Source organism: Bos indicus, chromosome 6, assembly GCF_029378745.1.
Source record: "Bos indicus isolate NIAB-ARS_2022 breed Sahiwal x Tharparkar chromosome 6, NIAB-ARS_B.indTharparkar_mat_pri_1.0, whole genome shotgun sequence".
NCBI classification, from domain to species: Eukaryota; Metazoa; Chordata; class Mammalia; order Artiodactyla; family Bovidae; genus Bos; species Bos indicus.
Window position 1 is genome coordinate 96,898,907 of NC_091765.1, and position 27,994 is coordinate 96,926,900.

Sequence of the window (27,994 nt, forward strand, 5' to 3'; positions counted from 1 at the left end):
ACTTCCCAACTAAGGCCCTGCCTGGAAATCCAAATGACTCTGCTCAATTTAGGTTACCAACCTCCTCGCCACTGGCTATTCGGTGAGCCAGATCTTTTAAGTTTCTCATCATTCTTTCATCCCGAAAATCATAAGGAAATGTTTCTGTCCATTCTGTCAGGAGCTGAAGAATTTTCGGTGCAATTTTTCTTATCTGATTCTAGGGAGGAAAAGCAAACTGAATTCAGCGATATCCATCAAATAAATAATTACAAACAATGCTACTGACAAACTTCCAGTGCAAAGTCTTTGAGGCTAAAGAAGCTCTAGTGCCCCTCTCCCAAGTCAATGTCAAGTGCTACCAACTTCAGGAAGGACCTAGGGATCTTCCATGGCACTGGACTTACATTTCTTCTTTATACCATTCCCCATTCCCTTTGCATAGCCATGATACTCTTCAGCCCAGGGAGAAGCCACGGTTACTTCAGGAGACCCACTTCACAAGATTTAAGCCATAATGCTACCAAACCCAATAGAAAAAAAGTAAAGTTCAAAATATATCATTACCTTATCACTGTTGGGATCACTTAGTCTCTGGTGCTCAACACATAAGTGGCAAACTTTGGCCATTAGCTCATACGGATGCATAAATAACCGAGAACTCAACAGGAAGGTAAATATGTACGTTCTCTGTGGCAAGAGAAAAAAAAAAGTTATCATGGTTAGAGCCTACATCTGAAACTAGTATCTTCCCTAAACCTGATACATCATATATCAAGTTCTCCTGATCAAAGTGAAAATGCTGTAGTTTCAAAAGTGATGCTTACTAGTAGGAAAACAAGATGGATTTCTCCTTTACCTTCTGGTACATCTTTTCCCTTAAACCATACTAAAAATAACAGAAGTACAGGATAAGTTGAGCTACTAAATTATTCACACCACATTTTTATATCTACCCTCTGGGAGCCTGCATACCAGGACATATAACTCAGCCCAGTAAAGAAGAATGAAATTCAGCCCATGGAGATCAATCTAACTTACATACACCACCCATACAGAATCTTGTTCTGTGTCCAAATATTATGGTAACCCAATGGAAATTAAAAAACAAAAAACCACCCAACCCACATCAGTTCAAGGATTCTCCAGTGGGTCCAGTATTACACACTGGGGCATTTGTGTGCTTGTCAGAACATTCAAAGACAGGCGTTCAAGTCATCTGTTTACTTGCTCAAAGGCTAAGCAATTTGATAAAACATAATATCACACTATATACTTTTCTTTAAGCACACTGTCTCCCAAGAAGCCAGTAATGAAGTAATGCTTATTTGTTATAATAGCTTCAGACTCCCAATAAAAAGAAAAATTCCATGGGTTTTTTCTCCCCCTGAGGCACCCTTTTATGGCTCATAAACACTTACAGGGCTGAACAAGGGACGCCTTTTACTTTTGATTACAAGTTTTCCCTGTGTGGCAACATATTTGAAAATGCTATGTAACAAATCACACACAGAGGGAGATAACTCAGTAACAAACACTATGGTGAACTCCAGTGGCAAGCACAGACTATCGTTTGCACGCCAAGGTCATTATTACATTTATAAAAGGATTTGAATCCAGTGTCTGGATATTTTCATGAAATCTTTATCAACAAGCAGCTGTTGAGAAACGGGGTCAGCCACAGCACAAAGGAAGTGGGGAGAAACATCACTTGCTCTAGAAATAGAAAACCCGGGTTTGATTGCTGATGTCGAGCGTGAGACCATGTGCCAACCGAATCCCAAATTTCAATTTTTTTCCTCTCTGAGTCTCTTGGAATTGCTCTAAAGACTGAGAAAATATAAATGGATTTCCTGAATTAGAAAGGATTACCTATACAAATGTCAGGGATCAAAGGAAAACATAAGCAAGCATATTATCTGATGTCCAGGCTACAAAGAATTGCATCTTGAATGTAACTCGTGTTCTCTTTTCTAGGAAGCTTCCCTGTGTCACTTAACCTTTCTCAACATAGTGATGGTCTTGGAAACCAAAAAGGCACTAAACATTTGAGGAGCATCCAAGGTTCTCTGGCATTTCTATTTAAGGATCATGGTACACGCACGAGTCAAACCTTACAGTTATTTAGATGGTCTCTGACCGTCTACACTGTGATGCCAATCCTGAAAAGAAAACTAATATGCAGAACTATTGTATCCAGGCTCAACTGGGTCTCAAAGCACTCAATAATCAACATGCAACTTCTTGTTAGAAAAATTCTTAGCAACCCAGATATAATTCTGGAGCATCCAGGGTCCCTGTCTGCTGCTGCTGCTAAGTCACATCAGTTGTGTCCGACTCTGTGTGACCTCATAGACGGCAGCCCACCAGGCTCCCCCGTCCCTGGGATTCTCCTACTCTATTGTAATTTCTGCTGGATACCAAGGATGTGTTTCAGAAACATGTGAATACTTACATCCGGATAATAATCCACATTGGGTACCAAGTGCTGGATGAGCGCTTCCAGAGACCCGGAGAGGAGGTTGTTGTCATGGTAATACAACCCCCCACAGCTGTCCTCTGCAGACTGATAGAGGTTTCGGTTGTAACCACTGCTGTCAAACATGGCAGAAAAGGGAGGAGTCTGAGGCATGCTTTCCTAAAATGAATAAGAAAGGAAGAAACACGGTGTCAGTAATAGGCAGTCCCAAAGAAAAGCAAACTTTAATAGGCATGAGGCTTTCACAGTTATGAAGAAGCAGGCAAGTTTTAACCCAGGTTAGATTCTGAAACAATCTCAGAACTCATCAAGAAGTACACTGCTTTTGAACAGCACACGAATGCATATTTTTTGAGTAGCAATCGTGTCCAATAAAGTACCATGAAATACGTGAATCAAAGGCTCCAATCTATGCCTAAAGTCAAGTCTCTGGCTGCTGTGTTTAGATCTTATGCCTTCACATTTGGTTAGGAAGGCAGGGAGAGGGGTTGAGCTTTAAAGTGCTTTATCCTCCCAGTCAAGTATCATCCTAAGGTGGAAACATGCACCTTCAAAGTTGGTGGGGAAGAATTACATAATGCTTAAGAAATATTGGACTAGCATTGGGCATATTAGAAGATAACCAAAACAGAAGTTGAAAACCTGAAACCTAAGAGAAGCCTAGAATTAAACTATCTGTGTGTGTACGTGTGTGTGTGTGTGTGTTTATGTTCTTGTTTAGTCACTAAGTCATGTCTGATTGTTTGCAACCCATGGACTGTAGCCCGCCAGGCTCCTCTGTCCATGGGATTTCTCAGGCAAGAATACTGGAGTGGGTTACCATTCCTTTCACCAGTGGATCTTCCCAACTCAGGGATCAAACCAGAGTATCCTACACTGCAGGCGGATTCTTTACCACTGAGCCACCAGGGAAGCATTGTGTAAGTTTATAGATGCATATATATATCAGGAGATTTAATGCCAGCTCCTCAGCGTTCACTGGAAGTCTGATGCCATTCATTTTTGCCCCTTTGTGTTAAATTCTTTCGGGGTGAAGGGCTCTATAAAGCCTCAGTGCTCGGTAAACACACGGGCTGAGAAAGCACCTGACTGAGGAACAAGGAGTGCTGTGATGTCCGCTCCCTGTGTGTGCTTTCCTGCTCGCAAAGCCCGCAGAAGAGGGTGTTTGCTGGAGGCCAGAGGCTATTAAGTTATTACTTGGATTTGGAGGAACGGAGCTCCTGGCCCTAGAACAGACTCCCATTTCCGGCAGCCTGTCTGGACAATGGAGGCATTCAGGAGTTGCGGAGATGGAGGGTTTCAGAGGCAAACAATGAGGGAGAGGCAAACTCCAGGGCTTGGACTGACAGGCCCAGGGTGTTTGGAGGCTGCAGGAGGACACAACCTGGGCTAATCTTTCTTTTCAAGAGGCTTAAGATATTTGCATCCGAATGGGGGCGGGGAGTGGGGGTCTGTCTGTGGCTATACATCCCTCTCCAAGCATGGCTGTCCCAGGTGCCCCCTTGCCACCCTCCCACGGGGGCCAGAGCATCACAGTACCTGCACGTACCTGGGCAGGGAGCCGCCAGGGGTGGGGTGTTGGGAACAAACAACACCCACTGTAAAGCTGCCCTGGCAGGTGAAATGGCATTTAGGGAAAGAAGCATCAAGAAATTGAAAAAGGAGAAAAATAATAACTTCAGTATTTTGTGGTCTATCCCATCCATAAACCAATACTGAGGGAGAACATAAAACCATCCACGATGAAATAGCACAAAGAAAGAAAGATAAACCTCATATGATACTGCTTATATGCAGAGTCTTAAAAAGTGATATAAGTGAATTTATGTACAAAACAAAAACAGACTCACAGACATAGAAAACAAACATCTGTGTTTACCAAAGGGGAAAGTAGTGGCGGGAGGTGGTGGTGGGGATAAATTAGGAATTTAGGATTAACTGATATGCATTACTATACATAAAATAGATAAACAACAAAGACCTAATGTATAGCTCAGGGAACTATATTCAATCTCTTGTAATAATCTACAAAGGAAAAGAATCTGAAAAAAGAATATCTTTTTCCAGTAGTCACGCAGGGATGTGAGAGCTGGACCATAAAGGAGGCTGAGCACCGAAGAACTGATGCTTTCAAACTGTGGTGCTGGAGAAAACTCTTGAGAGTCTCCTGGACAGCAAGGAGATCAAACCAGTCAATCTTAAAGGAAATCAACCCTTAATATACTTGGAAGGACTGCTGCTGCAGCTCAACACTTGAACCACCTGATGTGAAGAGCCAACTCACTGGAAAAGACCCTGATGCTGGGAAAGATTGAGGGCAAAAGGAGAAGCAAAAGGCAAAGGGCAAAAGGGTGACAGAGGATGAGATGGTTGGATGGCATCACCAACTCAATGAATGTGAGTTTGGGCAAGCTCCGGGAGACAGTGAAGGATAGGGAAGGCTGGTGTGCTGCAGTCCATGGGGTAGCAAAGAGTCAGACATGATTTAGTGACTGAAGAGCAACAGTATATATATGTATAACTGAATCCTTTTACTGTACACCTGAAACTGACCCAACATTGTAAATCAACTATTCTCCAAAAATACAGTCACAAATGGGAAGAAAGTGAGGACTGAGAATCACTGTCTGGGGAGACCGGTAACCACCAGAGTCATCGCTGCCATCCCTCTCGCTTGGGCAAGACATGGTCATAATGGCCAAGGGACCAGGAACATTGAGATGTAGATGTTAACACAAATGCTCTCCACTTAGTTGGTAAGATCTTATACATAGGAATCACAGTTAAACAACTCAAGGCTAACATTTTCTAAGACAATGGACAAAGTATGCTGCTGTCCTCTCCAAACTGCCAGTTTTCCGTGAGCCTGTTTCACATGCGATATCATCTTTGCACATGGGTTGTTCCTGGTGGGAAGAAAAACAAGAGACCATCTGCCCTTGCCCTGAGAAAGTCGAAATGTCCTTAAACTGGGACACCAGAGACTGAGATGAGAAACACCTAAAAGTTACAGCCTGGAAGGAACCTTCCATTTGGATGTGGTCACCTGCCTCTGGCTTAAAAAAGCTTTAGATGGTTAAAACCACACAGTATCCTTGGCATCCAAGGTTGACAAGTGGAACTCACTCCATCATGCCCTTGAAGGTTTTCTTTTTCCCCTTCTGCCAAGAATCATGAATTTTCCTTGATTTTTCCACTCACTCATTGCTACTGAAACCATCATAGTAAAGGGCTTTGGGGAGACAGTAGGCCAAGAGTTGGGAATTTCAGACAATCAGAAAGTGCCAAAAGTTCAAAAGGACCATAGGAAATCAACTAGTCGAAGGTGGAAATAGGTTTCATCTCACTTTCTAACTGCAATCAATCTGAAGTGGTTGCCCAGAGGCCCCACGAAGAGTAAGGATTCAAAGGCTGTAACTAGGTGGGGAACATATGCTAACAGACTAGCATCTAAGGCTGTAGCTAGGTGCTAAGGGATCAGCAATGACTAGAAAACAGTTATGCAAGAAGCCAAGGTCCAAGCGCCATGACAGTCAGGTCCACTCTCCTCTGTCCACCAGTGCACAAGCTGAGACCCTGTGCAGTGAGGTGAAGCGACCAGATTAGGACCACACAGTCATGTGGCTACAGCATCCAGTGAGCCCGAGGAACGTTCTTGCATCTTGCACACACACCCCTGCGGCCTTCGGTTGATCGACAGGAATCACTAACCCACAAAATGGTCACAAATTACTCAGAATTCCCTTTCAAAAAATCAGCACCAAAAGTACTTCTTAATTATTTACTCCCATAAAGTGGACAAGGATCCAGATATGGGCAAAGACGCAGACTGTATGAAGCCCTCATCTGGGGCTTAAGAGCCTTGAAAACTTTGGAGACTCACTTACTCACCCCTAGTCAATTATTTCCACTTTTGCTCTCTCCTTCCAAAATTCTAAATAACAACAAACTACCAATTTCCTTTATGGCAAAGTTAGAGCATTTTTTAGAGCAATGACAAAAGGCATTTGTATTGTTCCTGGGAACTGTGTACAAAATATCAACACATCAAAAAAACTCTCTGACCAGGTACCAAAAGAAAATACTGCAAATAGCAAAGGGTGGTAAACTGAGATAAGTTAATTGGGGTTATAGTTTACTAAAAATCAAATTTAAGAAAAGACCATGTCACTGGTTGCTTTCTGCCTTCTAATTAGCCCAAAGCTCTGTTGCTGATCAGCTGATTGATTGACCACAAACCATCTTGATAATTCAACTTGCATACCATTTTTCAAACCCAGGTCTTCACATTCCAGGTTCAAAATTTACAACTCTGCATCATGCTATACTGCAAATGGTCTTCTTTGAACTTCAAATGTTTACCCATAAAATGAAAAGCCTGTCAGTCTGCCCCAAACTGTAGTCTATTAGAGTAATTTATATGCTTTACAAGTTCTACATAAATCCTTGCTCCCAAGATGTATGATAGGCCATTAATTACTCTTATTAAAAAGCAACACTGTCAACAGAAGTATTTAAGATACTGACCTTTGCCATCAAAGAATAATCCCCTCTAATCAGAGATTTCAGAGATTCTAATATACACTTCTTTGTATTTTAGTTTCTTTGAAATTGGGATTCATTAGATAGTTGAGTGACAAGAAAACACATTTAACCATCAGTCTTTTTTTTTAGCAATATATAAAAGAGCATCTTATAATGGATGACATCTTAGATTCAATGAAATACAGTAATATTTTCTTGTGTGTACTTTATAGATTTCCAGAAAAAAAAATCTGATGAGATAAAATGATACAAAGAAAGCTCATAGATCACAGTAGGCATAACTAATTTCTGGACAATCTCTAGCAAGTGGCCAGTCTGTTTTCTGGAAAGATCAACTGCCTTGTGTAATAGACATATTTGTTAAACAAGGGGAAAGGTCAGAGAACGGCACAGAAAGTACTGTTTGTGAAGTGGATTTTTAAATACTTCCAAAGATAAACATAGTGGAATTTTTTTTTCTCTCAAGTATCTTTCCTCTTATTACCCACATCAGGAACTACTGTTTATTTAGCATTACTCAAACTTGATGTTCAAGACTTTAGTTCAACCTGCTACAGTTCTAGAATTAAATAGGGAGGCTCAGAAGATTAAATATTGGCTTGGTTTTTGTTTAAGAAAACAAATTCACAGAATGTCCAAGTACTGGACACGAGAATCCAAAGAAGCATTTAGCCCCAGGTGCTATTAATTCCAGGAATCCTTTGCTGACGTTACCCCAGTGGACGAAGGACTGAGTTTAAGGTAGTTCCTACCCACAGCTTCCATTTATTTTCTTTAATCTCAGTGAAGCTCTGGCTTCTTATCTGCAGCAAACCTTCTCTTTACAGCTCTCACAATTACTATGTTCTGTCTGTTGGGTTCTGTAAACTCTCAATTTACTTACCTTCTCTATCCTTTCCAACATAATCTCAACACTAACTTCTCCGTCCTTCTTTAGCACATCCTCCACCAAGTTCTCCATCCTTCTTTAGTACAAATTTTGCCCAACCCAATGTACCTGCTGTGGGGACCAGATAGCAAAAATTCTGGTTTAGGAGAAATTCACTTTTTTCCAAAATTGAAATAAGTGACAGCATTAAGTGCTGTGCTGTGCTCAGTCTTGTCCAACTCTTTGAGATCCCATGGACTGGTGCCCGAAGGCTCCTCTGTCCATGGGATTCTCCACGCAAGAATACTGGACCGGATTGCCATTTCCTCCCCCAGGCGATTAAGTACCGTCCTTAATTTGCTGGTTAAGTCAAACTTCAAAGCAGTTAACTCTTTTGGAAAAAGTGAGATTGATGTGAGATGCTTGAAAAAGCTGTTGACTCTATTCAAATTACTACCAGGAAGATAAGGTTTAAGAGACAGGTTAATCTCACAAACAGTTCTCATCTTGCAAAGTTTCATTTGTAACCCAGTTGCTGGAAACTCAGAATATATTCTATTTGGCCAGTGGGCTCTAGCTTTTTAGGGAGATCACAAACTTCTCTGCAAGAAATCAACCAACAAATGTGTATATATTTTTAGACAGCTCAGATCTCAGATTAGGAAGTATGTGTGCTGGTCTGTACAGAACTTGGATTGTATTTATTACCCACTTCCTTAAAGAAGGAGAATATGGTGGTTCTGAAGAGAACCTTGGTGTAACACATTCAAAACTGGCTCCTTAGAAAGCAATAAATATTTGTTTTTTGTTTTTTGTTTTTTTTCCTGGTAGTACTGATCCAATGGAGTTAAAGAGAATGAAAAAGACACTTCTTTTTTGGGGGGTAGAGATAATTAAATAGGCCTTCCCACCCTCCCTCCCACACCCTCCACAAATTGAGGACTTTGGAATGGAGAGAAGGCAATGAGACAGTGGGAAATGAATTTGGTTTTTAAAACAATGACCCAGGATAAAAGAAAGCTTTGAGTTGCCAGAATTAGCATACAGATTACAGGTTCTTCTGGGACACTTCCCAAGGGGAAGTAAGCGATACCCAACCCAGGTATACAAGATGAATGCTCTTTCTTAAAATGAATTTGGGAACCTGGAAAGTTGGTTGACAGACAAGATATCTCACAGGAGCAGCTAATTCAGTCACAAAGATATATCATTTTCTTTCAAGGACCCTGCCAGAGTTTAGCGTGACATTGATCCAGCAGCAAGGAAGCAGGCTCTGGGTGATTTAAGGGATGAATGGATTTGAAAGGCATGCCTAATGGTTTCAAACCAACTAAGGCACCAGATGAAAAGCTGCCTTTTCTCGAAACAGCAGACTGTGTTTGAATCAGCGACTGCTTTTGCACAAGGTTATTTATGGGGAGGCAGGTGCAGGAGGCTAAGGTGGTTTCAGGTGACAATGCAAATTGGAAAAGAGGGCCAGGAAAAGACGGGTGTGGGAACTAAATCAAAGGCCATCCTTCAACATCTGCTTTAGGTGTTTTGTAAATCTCTACCAAGATGTCAAGTCAGCATTTCGTTTACACCCAGGAGAATGAGATCGCAAAGGGTAAGAGTGCAAGAAAAAAAAGAGATGTATTTCTCCCTATTTCATCATACAGCGCCTTGGTGAGATATTTAATAAATCCAATGCCTTTATATTGATTGCTATCCTTTTGCTTCTGTTAAAAAATGCTGGGCATGTGTCCCAGTGAGGTAGAGGACAGCCACTCTATCACAGTTGAACTTCGAAACCATATTTGCTTAGTAAGGAGAGGCTTAATTTAAGATCCGGGAATGACTGGTTCCCAAATTCCCATCCAGATTCCAGAGGAACTTTGCCCTTTGGTGAGAGGCCACCACTTCCCTTTCTCACTTGAGGTTCCAGAGATGGGAATGAAAAAAGAGTTCACATATTTCAGCTTGACTCCAGCTGGGATCTCAAGTACTTTTATCCTCCTTCAGGCACTGCGGAATCTCAGAAGACAACAGTTAACAGTAGGCTCAGAGAGGGTTTCTCTAATTATGGATCTGAGTTGGAAGAAAGTAAAATCAAGTTTCCAACACTATCTAAAACAGGATTATTTTGAGCTTGAAAACGTCTCAAAGATTATCTTCTCATTTCTTCCTAGCAGCATCTCTGGATGCTAGAAAAGCTACACCTTTGCTAACCTCCTTGAAAAAAGAGGTATTGTGTTGAGATTACAAACAATACAGAGCAGACAAGTAAGAACTGACTCACCTCTTTGGCATGAGAACAAAAAGTAACTAACTCCCAGATAAGTACATTCTTTGGAACTGAGCCCCAAATGCTTAGGAGATCTCACAGTCAAGGGGAAATAATCAGTATTTCTGAGGAAAGAAGGTCCTATTTCTCTCTATAAGGATGAAATAGGGGTATTTCCTGATTTGTTACAGGTTTCCATATAAAAAATGAATTTGCATTTTGCTTCATTTGTCCTAGATGCTACCTTTTTTAAACAAAACTAATTCCTAATTAACGAAGGAAAAGAATTCTGACTCAAATAATTACTATCTTTGGTTTCCCTGGAAGAAAAACAAAGCTAAAATTTGTCATCTTTTGACTTGGGACTATCTTGTCAGCAGTTTATCAAGACACAAAACAACAATTCAGTACATGGAAACTATAAATAGGCCTGGAGAATCATTTAAAACCTTTCTTTGAGATAAATCTTTACTATTTTTTTTTTTTTTGTAGGAAATGATCCCAGTGCATGTTGATATTCTTCCTGCACCGTTTTTCATCTACAACTTCCATGCAGTTCCTGAAGGTAACAGTAGATGGCTCCACGTTCCTTGTCGTTGAAAGGGCTGGTGCATTCTAGCAGAAACAGTAGGTGCTGGTTTAGAAAAGTAAAAGGACAACTGGAGTTCTGGGGGAAATTTTTTGAGAAATTGGTTGTTTGTGATTGTGGCAAATTACTGAACTTTGGGAGGTGGCATTGCTCATGATATACAGTTGCAAACATACAAAGCCAGTCGGTCTTATTTCCTTATGTCTTGGGTGCTGTTTATGATGAGAATTAATTGTAATTTTCCCAGGGGAATAAAAATGATCTTCTGGATAATCAAAATCATCATCATCTAATTAAGGGCTGTCAAAAAGAACTTGCTGAGATATTTGAAACTTTCTTTTTCTGGCCAATACATCAGCCACTTACACACGTAGCTACTGAGCACCTAAAACATGACTCGTGCAATTTTTTTACTTTGTTTAATTTAGTTAAACTTAAATTCATATATCCCCATGTGGCTAGTTACTGAACAGCACTGGCTATCATATTGCACAGCACAGAGATAAGTAGTGGAATCATCATTTACACATGATAGATTTCAAGTCAAATTACAGAATATCAAATGGGGAAGCAACCTTAACTAAAAGGGTTTATGTTTCTAAACCCAATTTACCTCAATAGGAAAATAACCTGATACTTAGGACATTTAGTAAACAAGTATAATTTTCTATTAACATGGTTACTAGGATAATATTATTTTTTTGACTGCAAGTTCTTGAAAAATTACCGTTATCTGCCACCTCCCCCCTCCATTCTTCCCTTTTAGATAAACAGAAGGATATTAGTGGTCTATAAAGTGCTTTCCTTTCTTACAAGACTAACTTGTGCTTTCTCTGTGTTATAGTAATTTTCATACCAGAGTTTCCTAATAAAATATGAATCAACTGAATGACTTCTAGACATAGAAGTTTTGAAACAAGGTAATATACAGACCATATGAAGTAATATACAGACTGGTCAAAAGATTGATTTTAAGATGATCAGTTTTAATAGTAACACTAATTTAAAAGGTCAAAAAATGTTCCTCATTCAGCCTTCTTGAAAACTAGCATTTTTAAAAACACTTGTAGGAGAAAAACAAAAGGCAGTTCAGGTGAATAATAAATCTACATAATTTTCATCAATAAGAAATTTCACTCTCCTGTCTCATTTTTGTGTACCCATGAAGTAGCTGAACATCTAACCACAGATCATGACTTCAGCCTTCATTCTTCCACAGCCAATAAATGGTACAAATGAATGAAGTGATAGTATAGCAAAATAAGTCAGCTAACACAGAGCTAAAAGAGACTCATAAATCATCTAGTTTGACAACTCATCAATTTCACAGATATTGCAGGTATAGGGAGAGAGGGAGTGACTTGTTAGGGCTCCAGATTGATTAGACCCCTAGTCTCTATTTCCAAGGCAGAAATCTGCCTATAGCACTTGGCTACATCTGTCATTCTAGGATAAGACGGTTGCACGAATCTAATTTTTATAAATTTAACTGCGAACCCAAAAGTGCAACTGAAGGGGAGGTAACATTTGAATTCAACCACTAAAGACAAAAACCTCATCAATCTTAAGCAGTATTTTCAATAGTATAATTTGTCTCCTTACAACCACACAAAATGTTATGGCTTTTCCATTCATTATCTGTGGCATCAGAATCAAGATTCTAAGTCCCTGCTTTAGAGATGCCAGATTCGTCTCCCAAGGAAGGGAGTATACCCTTATTTCCTCATCTCCTGTTCAAGCAGATATTCTCTCTGGGGTCATCCGAATGCTCCTCCAAAGTCCAATTGTTCCAGGCCACCTCTGGAGACTGATGAAGTTGAACCCACCTTTTCCTCTGCCATATTAGGTACCTTACCAACATAGACCATCACCTAGCTTTGCCCTTTCAATTTTCTTAACCATTTCTTTTTTCTCCTAGAGAGGTGTTATTCGACTGATATTTTTTTCTGTGTGTCTATTGTAGCTTATTAGCTAGTAGCTAATTTTGAACTGTAAGAATGCAGTGTTAGTAATAATATAAGAAGTGTGAATTGTGATAAATAATATTTAAATATTTAATATATGGATAAGAATAAATTAAATTTAAAAAACAATAAATACAAATGGTTTATGATTTTCTATTCCAAAAGTCAGTAGGGTCTCAAACATCAGATTAAGTGTCTGCTGCTGCTGTTGCTAAGTCGCTTCAGTCGTGTCCAACTCTGTGCGACCCCATAGACGGCAGCCCACCAGGCTCCCCCGTCCCTGGGCTAGTGGAGCATATAAAATAGAGCAAGACTGAAAATGCACCAAGGGTGAAATAAATTCTAAGGCTTTAATAGTCCATTAGACCACTGGAAAGTACTAGGCTTAGTAGCCAGAAATGTTGCCACCTCTAGGAAAACAAAGGATTGACCAACATGTAGTAGAAGAATGCCAACAAGAAACTTGCTAATCCGTAGCTGATCATCTCCACTTTTTGCCTGAAAGGTGTAACAGAGCATCAACTGTGAACCCTGATGTCTGTCAAAAATGCCCGAGGTCCTCCTCCCTCCCCCCCAAATAAAATAACCATTAATAATAGGATCCAACAAGCTGCCACACTTTTTAATGTGTTGTGAAAATCTCAACATCCAAGCATTTTTATTTTTATTTCCTTTTAGAAGTCACTTCTACATTTGCCCTAAACCTCACCTGACTAGTTGTTTTCCTCCCAAATCTCTGATCGGGCGTATACTCTGGTGAACTGTAACCTCCTTGTTTCTTAGCCTAGGCTTATCACCATGGTCTATGTTTTAAATTAAGACACAGCCATCACATGCTAAGCTCTAGCCGCTGTCTTCAGAAGGAAAGAATAATTATTCACCCCATCTGAGTCTGACTGTACCAGACATTAATCAAGAGGGCAAAAGCCTGATCCCTGAACTCTTCCCCTTTATGCACCCAGTTCAGAGACCCTCCCAGGCCATCAGATCATCGAGGTCTAAATATAGATCTACGCGCACCAGCAGTCCCTGACCACCGTCACATGGTGCTGCTGACGAATGACTCCTTGGAGACGCTTTCGACCCAAACACACGTACACAAATTTGTGTGCATATCCATCCATATACACTATACCCACCGTATTCGTTAGCAAAGATGGGCATATCCATCCACTCAGAAAAGAGGGTCGCTCCCTAGAGATGCCCTCTTGGTACACTTGCGCCACTCTGCACTGTCAGAGGACTTAGCTACGTCGCTCTCCCTTGATCTGCGCGGATCACGTTGGGGTAAGGTGAGAATCAATATTCCAGTGGTACGTAGACAGACAGACACACCTACGTACCCTCCAGCCCCCCTGTTCTGCTTTTTCTCAGGAACAGCACTGAAGTTTCCACGGTTCCCCGAGAAAGAAGCTTCCCTCCCGCCAGCAGCCCGCGAGGCTCCCAGGTACCCACAGTTCAGATTACTATCTCCCAGCCAGGTGACCCAAGACGACTCACCTGAGCTCAGGCAAGAGCAAGGGGACACTCTGTCCCAAGTAGCCAGCCAAACGGAGGAATTAAAGAATATCACCGTGTCAGTGGTGAGCACATGACTTCTGTTCCCTTGTCTCTTTTAAGAGTCAAACCTTAAGATTTTAAGGCTCCGACACCAAAAATAAACAGCACCCCTCCCCCCCACCCACGCACGAAAACTAGCCAAGAAGTAGAAGAAAACAACCTAGGAAGGGCGAAGAGGATGAAGAAAGGATGAACAGCGACTAGGACTCGGACAGATCCTCAAAAACTGTACCAAGATCTCGAGACAGAGGCCTGGCTGTGGGATCCGACTGAGAAAAACAAGGCAAAAGCCCAAGCCTGTCCCCTCCTGGACCCCATCGACTTGGGTCCCGCACCTGTTGGCACCGTGACCGCTCCAAAGGTGGCCCCAGACGCCCTCGGTGGCCAGGCAGGAGAACTCCCCACTCCACTCGCTTTCGCGGAACGCTCTGCACCAGGAGCGCTCGCTCGCCCTGCTCTCCCGCAGCCTCCAGGGGCACCGACAGCGGGAGCGAGTCCGAGAGCCTGGGAGAGGGCAGCGCGCGGCAGGGTCGCGCGTTCCCGCAGCCGGGCTCTGGTTTCTCCCAAGAGAACTACTGATCAGGGAACAACTCACCTGCAGATGGACCCCTCGTCCTCGGCTTCCCGACTTTTTTCCGTGTGCCCACCAACGCAACCAAAGGACAGGGAACGAAAGCGCGCGGGAAGATGAGGGGGAAAAAAAGAACTCTGTCCAACCAGTCCGGTGCCTTGTTTATACTGAAACTACGGCCGCGGCCGGGGCGCACACCCACTTGGCTCCGAAGGCCCGCCCCCGCCGTCAGCCCCGCCCCGCGCCCGTCCTCACGGGCCAATCACGGCGAAGATCCCCGCCCACTCCGCCACCGCCTCCGGCGCCCGGGACCCGCCCACGCGTCCCTTGGGGCCCGGGACTCCAGCAGCGAGGTTGCCTCGGTACCCTCCCACGCTGCGGAGGCCGGCGGAGCCCGGCGCCGCAGTGTTTACCAGCGCTGGTTCGGCTCGCTCGGTCGGCGTGCGCTTCCTCCCAAGTGCACCTGCCGGGGGCTGTTTGTGCAGTCATGTGTGTGCCTGTGTGTGTTCGTTTACTTGTGTGCTACCTGTAAATACCGGCTCGACTTGTTATACCGTCTCTATTAACATAATTATGAGCTAGAGGTTATTGTCCGTGTAACTTTCAGAAGAGAGCGGAGAGAAACCACAAGAACATTCGCTCAGCAAATATTTACAGAAAACCTGAGTGCTAGGGTTGTGCCAAACGCTGGGGGCACACTCCAGGTTGGTCCCTGACATTATGAAGCTTACAGTTTAGTGGAGGACAAACATTTAAAAAATCGTCACCCGAACAAAACGTAAAATTGAGGCTGTTACAGGTGCAACAATGAAAGGGAACTGTGCTGTGAAATAAGATTCTGGAGGCAAAGGGGTGGCCTGACCTCAGTAAATGTCTTGCTGTCATGGTAACCTTATACTTTATCATTGGATACTTGATAACTATTTTAGAAAAAGAGGTAAAACCCCCAGTACTTCACCTTGTACGAAGAAAAAGAGACTGGAGGGAAGAAAAGATGAAAAACAGGGGAAGGAAGAGATGCAAGAAAAGGACAAAATCTTAAAGCATCAGGAGGATACATGTGTATGTATGGCTGAGTCCTTTTGCTGTCTACCTGAAACTATCACAGCATTGTTAATTGGCTATATGAAGTGAAGTGAACTGAAAGTAGCTCAGTCCTGTCTACTCTTTGCCACACCATGGACTGTAGCCTGCCAGGCTCCTCTGTCCATGAAATTCTCCAGGTCACAGTACTAGAGTGGGTAGCCATTCCCTTCTCCAGGGCATTTTTCTAACCCAGGGATCAAACCCAGGTCTCGATTGCAGGCGGATTCTTTACAGTCTGAACCACCAGGGAAACCCAGTTGGCTCTATGCTCCAATACAATATAAAACACACACACACACACACACACACACACTCTTGCCTGCTATGTGACCTTGGATAAGTAAAGCAGCTTTTCTGAGCTTCCGTTTTCCCATGTATAAAACAACATTATTCATACCTGGCCTATAGGACTATAATTAGGATTACTGAGATAGAGGAATGTTTTTTTGTCTCTGTGCCATCTTCCCTCCCTCCCTCCTCCTTCCTGGGATGGAAACAGTGCTCTTGAAGCTCACCTTGCCTATGCTTAGCTCATCCCTTCCCTCAGCTTCTTCATCGGTGCCTCCTGGGGCTTCTCTTTCATTAATTATACTCCATCCTTCTCTTCTACAAATGGGTCTCCCCCACCCCCCAACTCCCCTCTACCTCCCCATCCCCTTCCCCCCTCCCCGCACCATGACTCAGGAAGCCACTCTCACTTATCTGAGCTTCTCTACAGTTTAAAGAAGGAGCCATAAGGTCAAGACAGCTTGGCATGGCCAGCTAGCTATTCAGAGTAAAGCACCAGGCTTGTGTGGCCCAGCCCTGTTGTGGTTGTGCTGGTTGGCTAGTTTTTCCAGCTCAGTTTTCCACCCTGGTTCTGCAGCAAAAAGCCATAACAGGTTGGGCAAGTCATTTCCAATCCTGAGGTTCCTGCTCCTGTAGCAATAAATAATAGTTGGAGTAAATCATGATTTCTTAATGGAAATGTTTGACATCCTTTGTAGTAGCCTCCGGATATACCCACCAGCCCAAAAGATTTGCCCAGTTTTACATTCTGCAGTTTTTCTTTCTTCCATCCAAATAAAAGATGTTTGTTTTAATTTCTCAAAAATATATAATAGATACTATGATACTATTGATTCGGTGCTTTTCCAAACCACATTCCTGCTCCCCATTCTGGCTCATCCCCCAGGGCCCCTTCCAGCTCTCTGTGTGAGAGTAATACATAAGAAGACTGCTCCAGAGTTAGGTGGCTCAAACTCTAATCCTCTATCTCTTACCCAGTGATCAAACCTTAGAAAAGGCAAGGAAGGATTCTTGAGGCCCAGCTGACTCATCTAAAAAATAGCAGTCATGCTTTATAAAAGCAAATTCTTCATGGAACAAGATGAAAAGATGTAACACACAAAATAAGCTTGGAAAAGTATCCCTTGGAGAAGCATTCTCTGACCTCATTATTATTTTTTAAATTCGTTTTAGTATTTATTTAATGCTTCCCAGGTGGCGCTAGTGGTAAAGAATCCGCCTGCCAATGCAAGAGATACTGGAGACATGGGTTTGATCTCTGGGTGGGGAAGATCTCCTGGAGAAGGGAATCGCAACCCACTCCAGTATTCTTGCCTGAAAAATCCCACGGACAGAGAAGCCTAGTGGGCTACAGACCATGGTGTGGCAAAGAGTGAACCCGACTGAGCACACATATACACAAGGCCAGGTCTTAGTTGTGGCATGCAGGATCTTTAGCTGCAGTATGTGGGATCTTATTTGTACCATGTGGGATCTAGTTCCCTGACCAGGGATCAAATCCCGGCCCCTTGCATTGGGAGAGTGGAGTCTTAGCCACTGTACCACCAGGGAAGTCCCCTGATCTCCCTATTTAAAACTGTAGACCCCTCCCCCATCCATCTCAGCCTTCTCTGCTTTGTTGTTTCTTCCACAGCACTTTCTACCATTTAACATACTGTCTATTTTACTTATTAGCATTTGCTTCCCTCCCTTCATTATAAGTTCCATAAGAGCCAAGTTTGTGGTTTGTTGCTGGAGTTGTGGTCTTTCTGCTGTTTCCAATGTCTACAACAGTATCTAACACACAATACACACTCACTATCCATATGTTGGTTGAATGAATGAATGCCTCACAAATGGTAAATAATAGCTTTTATGAGTATGTATTTAATTATCTTTTATCATGAAAAGATATTCATTCCATCCTCTACTTGTCATAGTTTCTTTCTGGTCTTTGGACTCCATTGGCTCAGCTCTTGTCTCTGACATGTTGGTAAGCTCAGTAATGTTGGTCAAATTGATGCAAATAAACCCCTGCTGAGTAGGACCTCACTTGGGTAATAAAAACAGCCACTTGTATTGAGCTTCTATATGGCCAGCTCTGTGCTGAACATTATTTTTCTTTCCCTTCCCTTTGGACCTGAAGCTCACAAAATTACAACAGTCGTCACGACTGATTCATGTCCCACATTCCTCCTTTTATTTCACTCTCTTTCATTTCCCATCTAAGACCCCACTTCTCACCCAAAGCCACTTACTCCTTCTCACAGATGTGGTACGGATGTTTTGATCTGCCTTTCATGAACGATGACGTGTATTTTATGTGAGCACCACAAGAGTTTATTTACCTAAACATTATTGTGTAATCCATCTCATTTTCTTTCTCGTGGTTTTTTCTAAGTTTTGATCATCTATCCATCCATGTTGACATAAGTTGATGGTGTTCATTTCGTTTACTCGCTGCTGAGTATTTCAGCATGTTCATTTTATGGACTGAGCGACTAACACTTTCACTTTCATATTTGTGTACATTATCGTTTGTCCTCACCAAAACTCTGGGATATAGGTACTGTTTTCTCCATTTATGAGATAAGGAATTAAGGCTTAAGAAGGTAAATAACTGCCAAGAACATTCAAATGAAGAAGCCATGAATTAAACTTGTATCTCTCTGATTCCAATGTTCCAATCCACTCTACAGAATGGATATAATTACTCTAAGATTTTTGAAATAATATCTGAAAAAAATCCTCTATTTCTTGGTCATATCACATGTCCAAGATATTTCTGTTAAAACTAGTAACTATGTGTATATAAATTAAACCAGAGTCTGGCTTTTTCATTGCTCTTAAAACTGGTAGATATATGTAGATAAACCAGAGACCAGTTCTTTTCATTGCGAAGCAATGTTTATCACTTGTCTCAGACACAAGTTAAATATCATTTTTGTGGCTTATGATTTTCTTAAGACACAAGAAATTTAAATAAAAATCTCACAAAGATAGCCTTCAAATGCTTAAAGTGCATCATATCAAAGAGGAATAAGGCTCCAGAACACCAAATAGAACTAAACAGGGAAAAGTATAAAGGAATGGACCAAGGCTTCAGCGTAAGAAAAACAGTAACAAAGGCCTGTCTAGTCAAAGCTATAGTTTTTTCCAGTAGTCATGTATGGATGTGAGAGTTGGACCATAAAAAAGGCTGAGTGCCAAAGGATTGATGCTTTCGAATTGTAGTGCTGGAGAGAAGACTCTTGAGAGTCCCTTGAACTGAAAGGAGATCAAACCAGTCCATCCTAAAGGAAATCAGTCCTGAATATTCATCAGAAGGACTGATGCTAAAGCTGAAGCTCCAATACTTTGGCCACCTAATGCAAAGAGCTGATTCATTGGAAAAGACCTTGATGCTGGGAAAGACTGAAGGCAGGAGGAGAAGGGGATGACAGAGGATGAGATGGTTGGATGGCATCACCAACTCAATGGACATGAGTTTGAGCAAACTCCAGGAGATGCTGAAGGACAGGGAAGCCTGGCATGCTGCAGTTCATGGGTTACAAAGAGTTGGACATGGTTTAGTGACTGAACAACAATGCTCCCAATAGAACAGCAGCCTTTTTTGGTATTGAATTCCCTCTCTCTGGATCTTAAAGGGCCTTGTGAAATGGCCAAGTAACTCTCCAGAACACTTCCACATATTCTCTTTCATTTAGCTTCTTTGTGTCACTCTGAAATATGAAGATGAAGAGTCTAAGGATATGGAATCTTAGCCCCAGTTTATAAATGGCAGGAAACAAAGGCATAGGTCACACTGCTTATCAACAGCCAGTCTAGACCACATCCTCAGCCTTCTCACTTTCAAAGCCAAGGAAGACAAACCCATGTTTTAAAAGTATGAGGTACACTGCCTCACGTATATTTTGACAGAAGATTACAAGAATTTCAGAAAGCAGAAACAGGAAGAATGACCAGATGCAATTAAACAGTTCCTAAGCAAGGTATGTTAGTATAAGTTTGCAGCTGGTTAATTCATCCTTTGTCTGAACTAATCGCAGCTTCTCTGGAATATGCAAAATCAACAGATAAAAAGAAACCAAACTCTATAATACCTCGGTACTGCACAGATACCATTATTTTATATAAAAGGGTGGGAAAAGTGATTGCTTTTGCATGAGAATCAATTTAAAGGAAGAGGGAGGAAAGAAAACCACAAGGTTCCCCCGTACTGCACTCTTTCACAAAGGGAGGATGAGATACTACAGTGGTGTGGCTCAGTAGAGACAAAGACATTTGGAACCAGAGGTCTGATTTGTTGGCATCGTCTCTGTTTGGATTCTCCCTTTCATGTGGCTATAATGGGATGATGAGATGTTGATCAGGTGAATTAGAGCAGCCTGGCTCTAGACCTTACAAAAAAACCCTTATATTCCCCTGCTTTTTAGCATGACTTTTCCCTGACTTCCCTTTCCTCATCTGAGACCCTAGAGTGAAACAGGGAAGGAAGCTGCTTGGCATGCTTGGGTTTCGTGGCCTCTTCCTCATTCTAGCCTGAGTAAAACGAATTCTGCCCATGGGCCCTCCTAGCCTATGAGGGGGCCATGTTGGAATTTCACAGTAATAAAGTGTGTATATGTTTGACACTGAACCTCTATTCCTACCTTTTCCTGGAACCTGAAGGAAGGATGGTGAGCACAGGACTTGAAAATTTAGATATGTAAGATTCTGAGTCCCTGGTCTTTCATGACGATAAAATGAACCCTGCCACTTGGGAGGAATTTTTGCAACGAAACACTTGATTGGGGAGCCTTGGAATGATCTCCTCAGTAATAATTCCTAACAATTGTTATCATTTACAATGTTCTTTCACAGCACTGTCTCATTTAGGGACAATACTGAGTTCATGAAGGTCACTCCATATTAATGGTGGTTATTACAGAGGCATATATTTTCCTTTCCTGGGATCACTAAAAATATTATAGAGAGCCATTCATTTAGATTTGCCAAGAAGTTACCACTAAGTAAAAGGGAATTGACTAGAAAAGGTAACTTCAGGGAAGTCTCTTCCACACATCTAGGTGATCCTCTAGGTGACAAATTGTCACTGTTTGTCTACTGGACTTTAAAGTTGTAGAGAAGAATGTCACAACTGCATGGAAAATTCCACAAAGTAGGTAGGTTTACATAGTAGGTTTTCAAAGTGCCCTAAGAAGATGTAAAAGTTACCATATTTTCATTTATACCAGACAAGAACTACAGAAAAGCAAATATATTATTTTTCCTTTATGAGCATCGTTATTTTGCTCATTTGCCAATTCTTACTTATTCAGACAAAGTAATTTTTGCAATACCCTCAGAAGGCATACTGATATTGAGAAACAATATTGCTTGGCCTGGTTATAAGACAGTCTCATCATCATTGATTATATAATGCATAGTGACTTTTTTTAATACAGAGAAAGAAATATTTCATAACCTTAAACACTATTTTAATATAATGTATCAGTCTGAGCAAACTCCAGGAGATGGTGACGGACAGGGAACTCTGGTGTGCTGCAGCCCATGGGGTCACAAAGAGACGGACACAGCTGAGCAACTAAACAACAATAAATCATTCTTTTGAGAGGAGATTCAACTATATTTAACATGAATTTATTTAGATAAATGTTCTTCATCTTGTAAAATCTTTATAGTGAATGGCAGACATACTATTTCTCTAGTTCAAATTTCTCTTTATAGTGGTTTGGTCTGGTTTCTTGTGGAGGAGTTGATCTTATAATGAATGAAGAAAAAGTTTTATGTTTCATATTCTTATATCCTTTAATATTGTCTGATTATTTTGCTAGACAATCCCCTTAGTTTTGACTAATTACCAGTCTATGCCCTAGAACATTGAGTGTGGCAGGGAAGGGAGAAAATGAATAATAGAATAATAAAATCTTAGAGCTGAGAAAAATTAATGATCATCTCTGTTCATCTATCCCCACCTCAGTGCCACCAACCAAGGCATTTATTAATTGAGGAAATTGAATACTAAGAGATGAGATGATCTCTCCAAGGCCGACCAACAAGGTAACTGCCAAGGTTATACAAGTCAAAGAGCTTGGATGGTAAGTCCAAGACTTCAAAACCTACCTGATTTGACTTCCTAATCATTCCTTCAGGGCTGAAATTTGTGGAGCTACTTTAAAGTTCAGTTCAGTTCAGTTCAGTCGCTCAGTCGTGACCCCATGGACTGCAAGACTCCAGGCCTCCCTGTCCATCACCAACTCCCAGAGCTTACTCAAACTCATGTGAGTTGGTGATGCCATCCAACCATCTCATACTCTTCATCTCCTTCTCCTCTGGCCTTCAATCTTTTCCAGCATCAGAGTCTTCAAATCAGTCAGCTCTTCCCATCAGGTGGCCAAAGGATTGGAGTTTCAGCTTCAACATCAGTCCTTCCAATGAATATTCAGGACTGATTTCCTTTAGGATGGACTGGTTGCATCTCCTTGCAGTCCAAGGGACTCTCAAGAGTCTTCTCCAACACCACAGTTCAAAAGCAGCAATTCTTCAGCACTCAGTTTCTTTAAGTCCAACTATCACATGCATACATGACTACGGGAAAAACAATAGCTTTGACTAAATGGACCTTTGTTGACAAAGTAATGTCTCTGCTTTTTAATATGCTGTCTAGGTTGGTCATAACTTTCCTTCCAAGGAGTAAGCGTCCTTTAATTTCATGGCTGCAATCACCATCTGCAGTGATTTTGCAGCCCCCCAAAATAAAGTCAGCCACTGTTTCCACTGTTTCTCCATCTATTTGCCATGAAATAGATAGGACCGGATGCCATGATCTTGTTTTCTGAATGTTGAGCTTTAAGCCAACTTTTTCACTTTCCTCTTTCACTCTCATCAAGAGGCTCTTTAGTTCTTCTTCACTTTCTGCCATAAGGGAGGTGTCATCTGCATATCTGAGGTTATTGATATTTCTCCCAGCAATTTTGATTCCAGCTTGTGCTTCATCCAGCCCAGCATTTCTCATGATGTACTCTGCATATAGGTTAAATAAGCAGGGTGACAATATACAACCTTGACATATTTCTTTTCCTATTTGGAACCAGTCTGTTGTTCCATGTCCAGATTTAACTGTTGCTTCCTGACCTGCATACAGGTTTCTCAAGAGGCAGGTCAGGTGGTCTGGTATTCCCATCTGTTTCAGAATTTTCCACAGTTTATTGTGATCCACACAGTCAAAGGCTTTGGCATAGTCAATAAAGCAGAAATAGATGTTTTTCTGGAACTCTCTTGCTTTTTCCATGATCCAGCGGATGTTGGCAATTTGATCTCTGGTTCCTCTGCCTTTTCTAAAACCAGCTTGAACATCTGGAAGTTCATGGTTCATATATTGCTGAAGCCTGGCTTGGAGAATTTTGAGCATTACTTTGCTAGCATGTGAGATGAGTGCAACTGTGTGGTAGTTTCAACATTCTTTGGCACTGTCTTTCTTGGGGATTGGAATGAAAACTGACCTTTTCCAGTCCTGTGGCCACTGCTGAGTTTTCCACATTTGCTGGCATATTGAGTGCAGCACTTTCACAGCATCATCCTTTAGGATTTGAAATAGCTCAACTGGAATTCCATCACCTCTACTAGCTTTGTTCGTAGTGATGCTTTCTAAGGCCCACTTGACTTCACATTCCAGGAAGTCTGGCTCTAGGTCAGTGATCACACCATTGTGATTATCTTGGTCATGAAGATCTTTTTTGTACAGTTCTTCTGTGTATTCTTGCCATCTCTCCTTAATATCTTCTGCTTCTGTTAGGTCCATACCACTTCTGTCCTTTATTGAGCTCATCTTTGCATGAAATGTTCCCTTGGTATCTCTAATTTTCTTGAAGACATCTCTAGTCTTTCTCATTCTATTGTTTTCCTCTATTTCTTTGCACTGATCACTGAGGAAGGTTTTCTTATCTCTCCTTGCTATTCTTGGGAACTCTGCATTCAAAGGGGTATATATTTCCTTTTCTCCTTTGCTTTTCGCTTCCCTTCTTTTCACAGCTATTTGTACGGCCTCCTTAGACAGCCATTTTGCTTTTTTGCATTTCTTTTTCTTGGGGATAGTCTTGCTCCCTGTTTCCTGTACAATGTCACGAACCTCCATCCATAGTTCATCAGGCACTCTGTCTATCAGATCTGGTCCCTTAAATCTATTTCTCAGTTCCACCATATAATCGTTAGGGATTTGATTTAGGTTATACCTGAATGGTCTAGTGGTTTTCCCTACTTGCTTCAATTTAAGTCTGAATTTGGCAATAAGGAGTTCATGATCTGAGCCACAGTCAGCTCCTGGTCTTGTTTTTGGCGACTGTATAAAGCTTCTCCATCTTTGACTGCAAAGAATATAATCAAACTGATTTCAGTGTTGACCATCTGGTGATGAACTTTGAGGTTATGGAAGGATAATTTGTTTTCAAATATTGATGACAAATACTCTCTACTAAATACTTCTTGATGAAATGATAAAGAAGAATTCTTTAGGTGTTCTTAATACCTTTTATTAGATTTCTCTAAATATTGCTAATATCATTTATCTATTTAATATTCAGGATAGTAATATAGTAAACTCTCAGTTGCTTTATCATTAACATAACCATAGTTTAGACTATTAGTCAGACTTTATAAACTGTATTCAAGAAATTATGAAATCCCCTGGCAGTCCAGTGGTTAGGACTCTGAGCTTTCACTGCTATGGGTCTGGGTTCAACCCCTGGTTGTGGAACTAAGATCCCACAAGTTGTGGAGTGTGCCCGTCCCCCAAAAAAGAAATCAAAAACCTTCTTTAGTAAGCATTTGCTGTTGTCATCATGAAAACATATACTTAAAAGGTATTTTTTATTTAACTTAATAAAATAATTTTTATAAGACTGTATCCTCTTTCATAAATATTATAGCATTGTTGTGATTTCTCGATAATTTTGTGAAGTTTAATTGTGTAAAATGTCCAGACGTTTTGACTCATGGACAGCCATTATTTTCATAGTAACAGCAACATTTCTGTTCAATATATTTAAATATTGCTGTGAAATATGTAATACTAAGTATATTTTTATGCACAAAAACAAATGGGGCAGATCATATAATTTAATTATTTCACTGAATTAGAATGGCTGTCCCTGGGAAGGGGTGGGGGTGGGACTGGGCATGGAAGACAACTTTATGTGAAGTGTTTTTGCAGTTGTTGTTCAGTCACTAGGTCATGTCTGACTCTTTGAACCACATGAACTGCAGCACACCAGGCTTCCCTGTCCTTTACTATCTGCCTGAGTTTGCTCAAACTCATGTCCATTGAGTCGGTGATGCCATTCAACCGTCTTATGCTCTGTCACTCCCTTCTTCTCTTGCCCTCAATCTTTCCCTGCATCAGGGTCTTTTCCAATATAGTATTTATTCCTTTTATAAAGAAGATATAAATCAGACACAACAAGATGCTTGATATTATCATTTGTGGGTGGTGAATACACAGGTGTCCATACCTTTTCTTTTTAAAATTTTGTAAATTTCTTTCAAAAACACAAAAGATTTTTATGGTGAAAATTGGATGTTTTCATATAACTATGTTACATAATCTTAAAATTATTTCTTTTCTTCTTTTTTTCTTTCTTCCTTTCTTGTGCTGTGCCATGCAACACTGGGCTGGAATAAGCACAAGTCAGAATAAAGATTGCCAGGAGAAATATCAATAACCTCAGATATGCAGATGACACCACCCTTATGGCAGAAAGTGAAGAAGAACTAAAGAGCCTCTTGATGAAAGTGAAAGAGGAGAGTGAAAAAAATGGCTTAAAGCTCAACATTCAGAAAACAAAGATCATGGCATCTGGTCCCATCACTTCATGGGAAATAGATGGGGAAATAGTGGAAACAGTGGCTGACTTTATTTTGGGGGGCTGCAAAATCACTGCAGATGGTGATTGCAGCCATGAAATTAAAAGACACTTACTCCTTGGAAAGAATGTTATGACCAACCTAGATAGCATATTAAAAAGCAGAGACATTACTTTGTCAACAAAGTCTGTCTAGTCAAGGCTATGGTTTTTCCAGTGATCATGTATGGATGTGAGAGTTGGACTATAAAGAAAGCTGAGTGCCAAAGAATTGATGCTTTTGAACTGTGGTGTTGGAGAAGACTCTTGAGAGTCCCTTGGACTGCAAGGAGAGCCAACCAGTCCATCCTAAAGGAAATCAGTCCCGGGTGTTCATTGGAAGGACTGATGTTGAAGCTGAAACTCCAATCCTTTGGCCACCTGATGGGAAGAGCTGACTCATTTGAAAAGACCCTCATGCTGGGAAAGATTGAGGGCAGGAGAGAAGGGGATGACAGAGGATGAGATGGTTGGGTGGCATCACTGACTCAATGGACATGAGTTTGGGTGAACTCGGGGAGTTGCTGATAGACAGGGAGGCCTGGCGTGCTGCAGTTCATGGGGTCACAAGGAGTTGGACACGACTGAGTGACTGAACTGAACTGATGCAGCTTACAGGAGATCAGTTCCCTGACCAGAGATTGAACCCAGATCACGGCAGTAAATCTCAGAATCCTAACCACTAGGCCAGGGACTCCCTAAATGTCTGTATTTAAAGTTTTCATTTTAAAGCAATATATACTGGTAAAGTTATTGTTTTACCTTTTCCTGCTTATTGATTAATCACATTTATAAAGTATAACTTAATAAAAAGTCCAGAGAATTTGTGGCTCAGCTGGTAAAGAACTCACTTGCCAATGCAGGAGACACAAGAGACTATAGGTTTAATCCCTGGGTCTAAAAGATCCCCTCAAGAAGGAAATGGCAATCCACTCCAGTGCTTTTGCCTGGGAAATCCCATGGACAGAGGAGCCTGGCGGTCTATAGTTCATGGAGTCACAGAGTCGGACACGACTGAGCGCACACACACGCATATAAACACACACATACATACACACAAAAAATTATATATATGAAAACTTTGTTAAAGAACGTTATGCATCTCACAGAGTTTATCAAGATTATTAGCTTTCTCTTGCTGTGATGTGTCTGTGTGTATATTCTCTCAGACTGTGATGTTTATTATGAGTATTAAACCCACAAAAGAGCTTTGAGTCTGGATAGAAATCTTCTTTAAGGTCAAACCTCATACACATTAACACCACTAGCATATGACTAATGTTTCTAGGGCTTGGAATTAACTAGTGATAACCTTAGAATCTACAGTTACCCACATAATTATCTCCAATTAGCTGTCTCTGAAGAGTGGTCAAGAATGAAAGGAAAATGGAGGTTGAATACATGGAAATGTCTATTACTGGAATAGTCCATTCACTTCAGGTCTGTTGAGAGAGTCAGAGTATATGTTTTCAAGATGTGTTTGATGAGTAAATGGGATGGAAGGACATGCCTGTTGCCAGCAGAGGTGAAATTTGGAAAGAGATGGAATAAATAGAAATTTTCTGGTCCAGAACGTATTTCTCAGTGATTTTAAAGAGATTATCTCCCAAGAAAAAGCATGCAAGGAAATAAGCCTAAGAAAGACCAAGGCCTTCTCTGTGAAAGGATGAATTTAACACCTCTCGCAACAAGAAATCCACAACAGAAGGTCAAATAAAATATCTTAGCCTGGATAAAATCCTCCAAATATATAAAACACTTGTCTTAAGTTCTGTTTTGTTTCTTAAGAACTCATAACAAACTCTTTTTGAAATGCCCTGCCTTCCTAAGTTAAAAGTCAAACACCAGCTGTTACAAAAGGCAGTTGTGAGCCCAAACTTTCTAACTTCCAAAATACTAACAAGCTGTACTTTTCCCCCCAGAA

The 27,994-nt window shown here is 41.2% G+C and overlaps 1 protein-coding gene and 1 long non-coding RNA gene across 3 annotated transcripts in view; one reads left to right on the plus strand and one right to left on the minus strand.

The window, feature by feature from the left end:
• The window catches only part of RASGEF1B (RasGEF domain family member 1B), a 652,436-nt gene that overhangs the window by 23,286 nt on the left and 601,156 nt on the right, over positions 1 to 27,994 (minus strand). Inside the window, exons 1-4 of one of the 2 annotated variants that reach the window (XM_019962999.2) lie at positions 14,843 to 15,001; positions 2,435 to 2,617; positions 547 to 669; positions 62 to 199 (exon numbers count right to left, since the gene is read on the minus strand). In XM_019962999.2, coding sequence (XP_019818558.1) covers positions 62 to 199; positions 547 to 669; positions 2,435 to 2,611 — 438 coding nt within the window. In that variant the 5' untranslated portion in view covers positions 2,612 to 2,617; positions 14,843 to 15,001. Of the gene's footprint in view, positions 1 to 61; positions 200 to 546; positions 670 to 2,434; positions 2,618 to 14,842; positions 15,002 to 27,994 lie in introns of those variants that run through there. The other variant, XM_070791655.1, reaches the window with a different exon arrangement.
• LOC139183660 (uncharacterized) lies at positions 15,160 to 26,823 on the plus strand. The gene is made up of 3 exons (XR_011567251.1): positions 15,160 to 15,346; positions 22,155 to 22,272; positions 25,851 to 26,823. It is a non-coding gene; the product is annotated as an uncharacterized lncRNA (long non-coding RNA).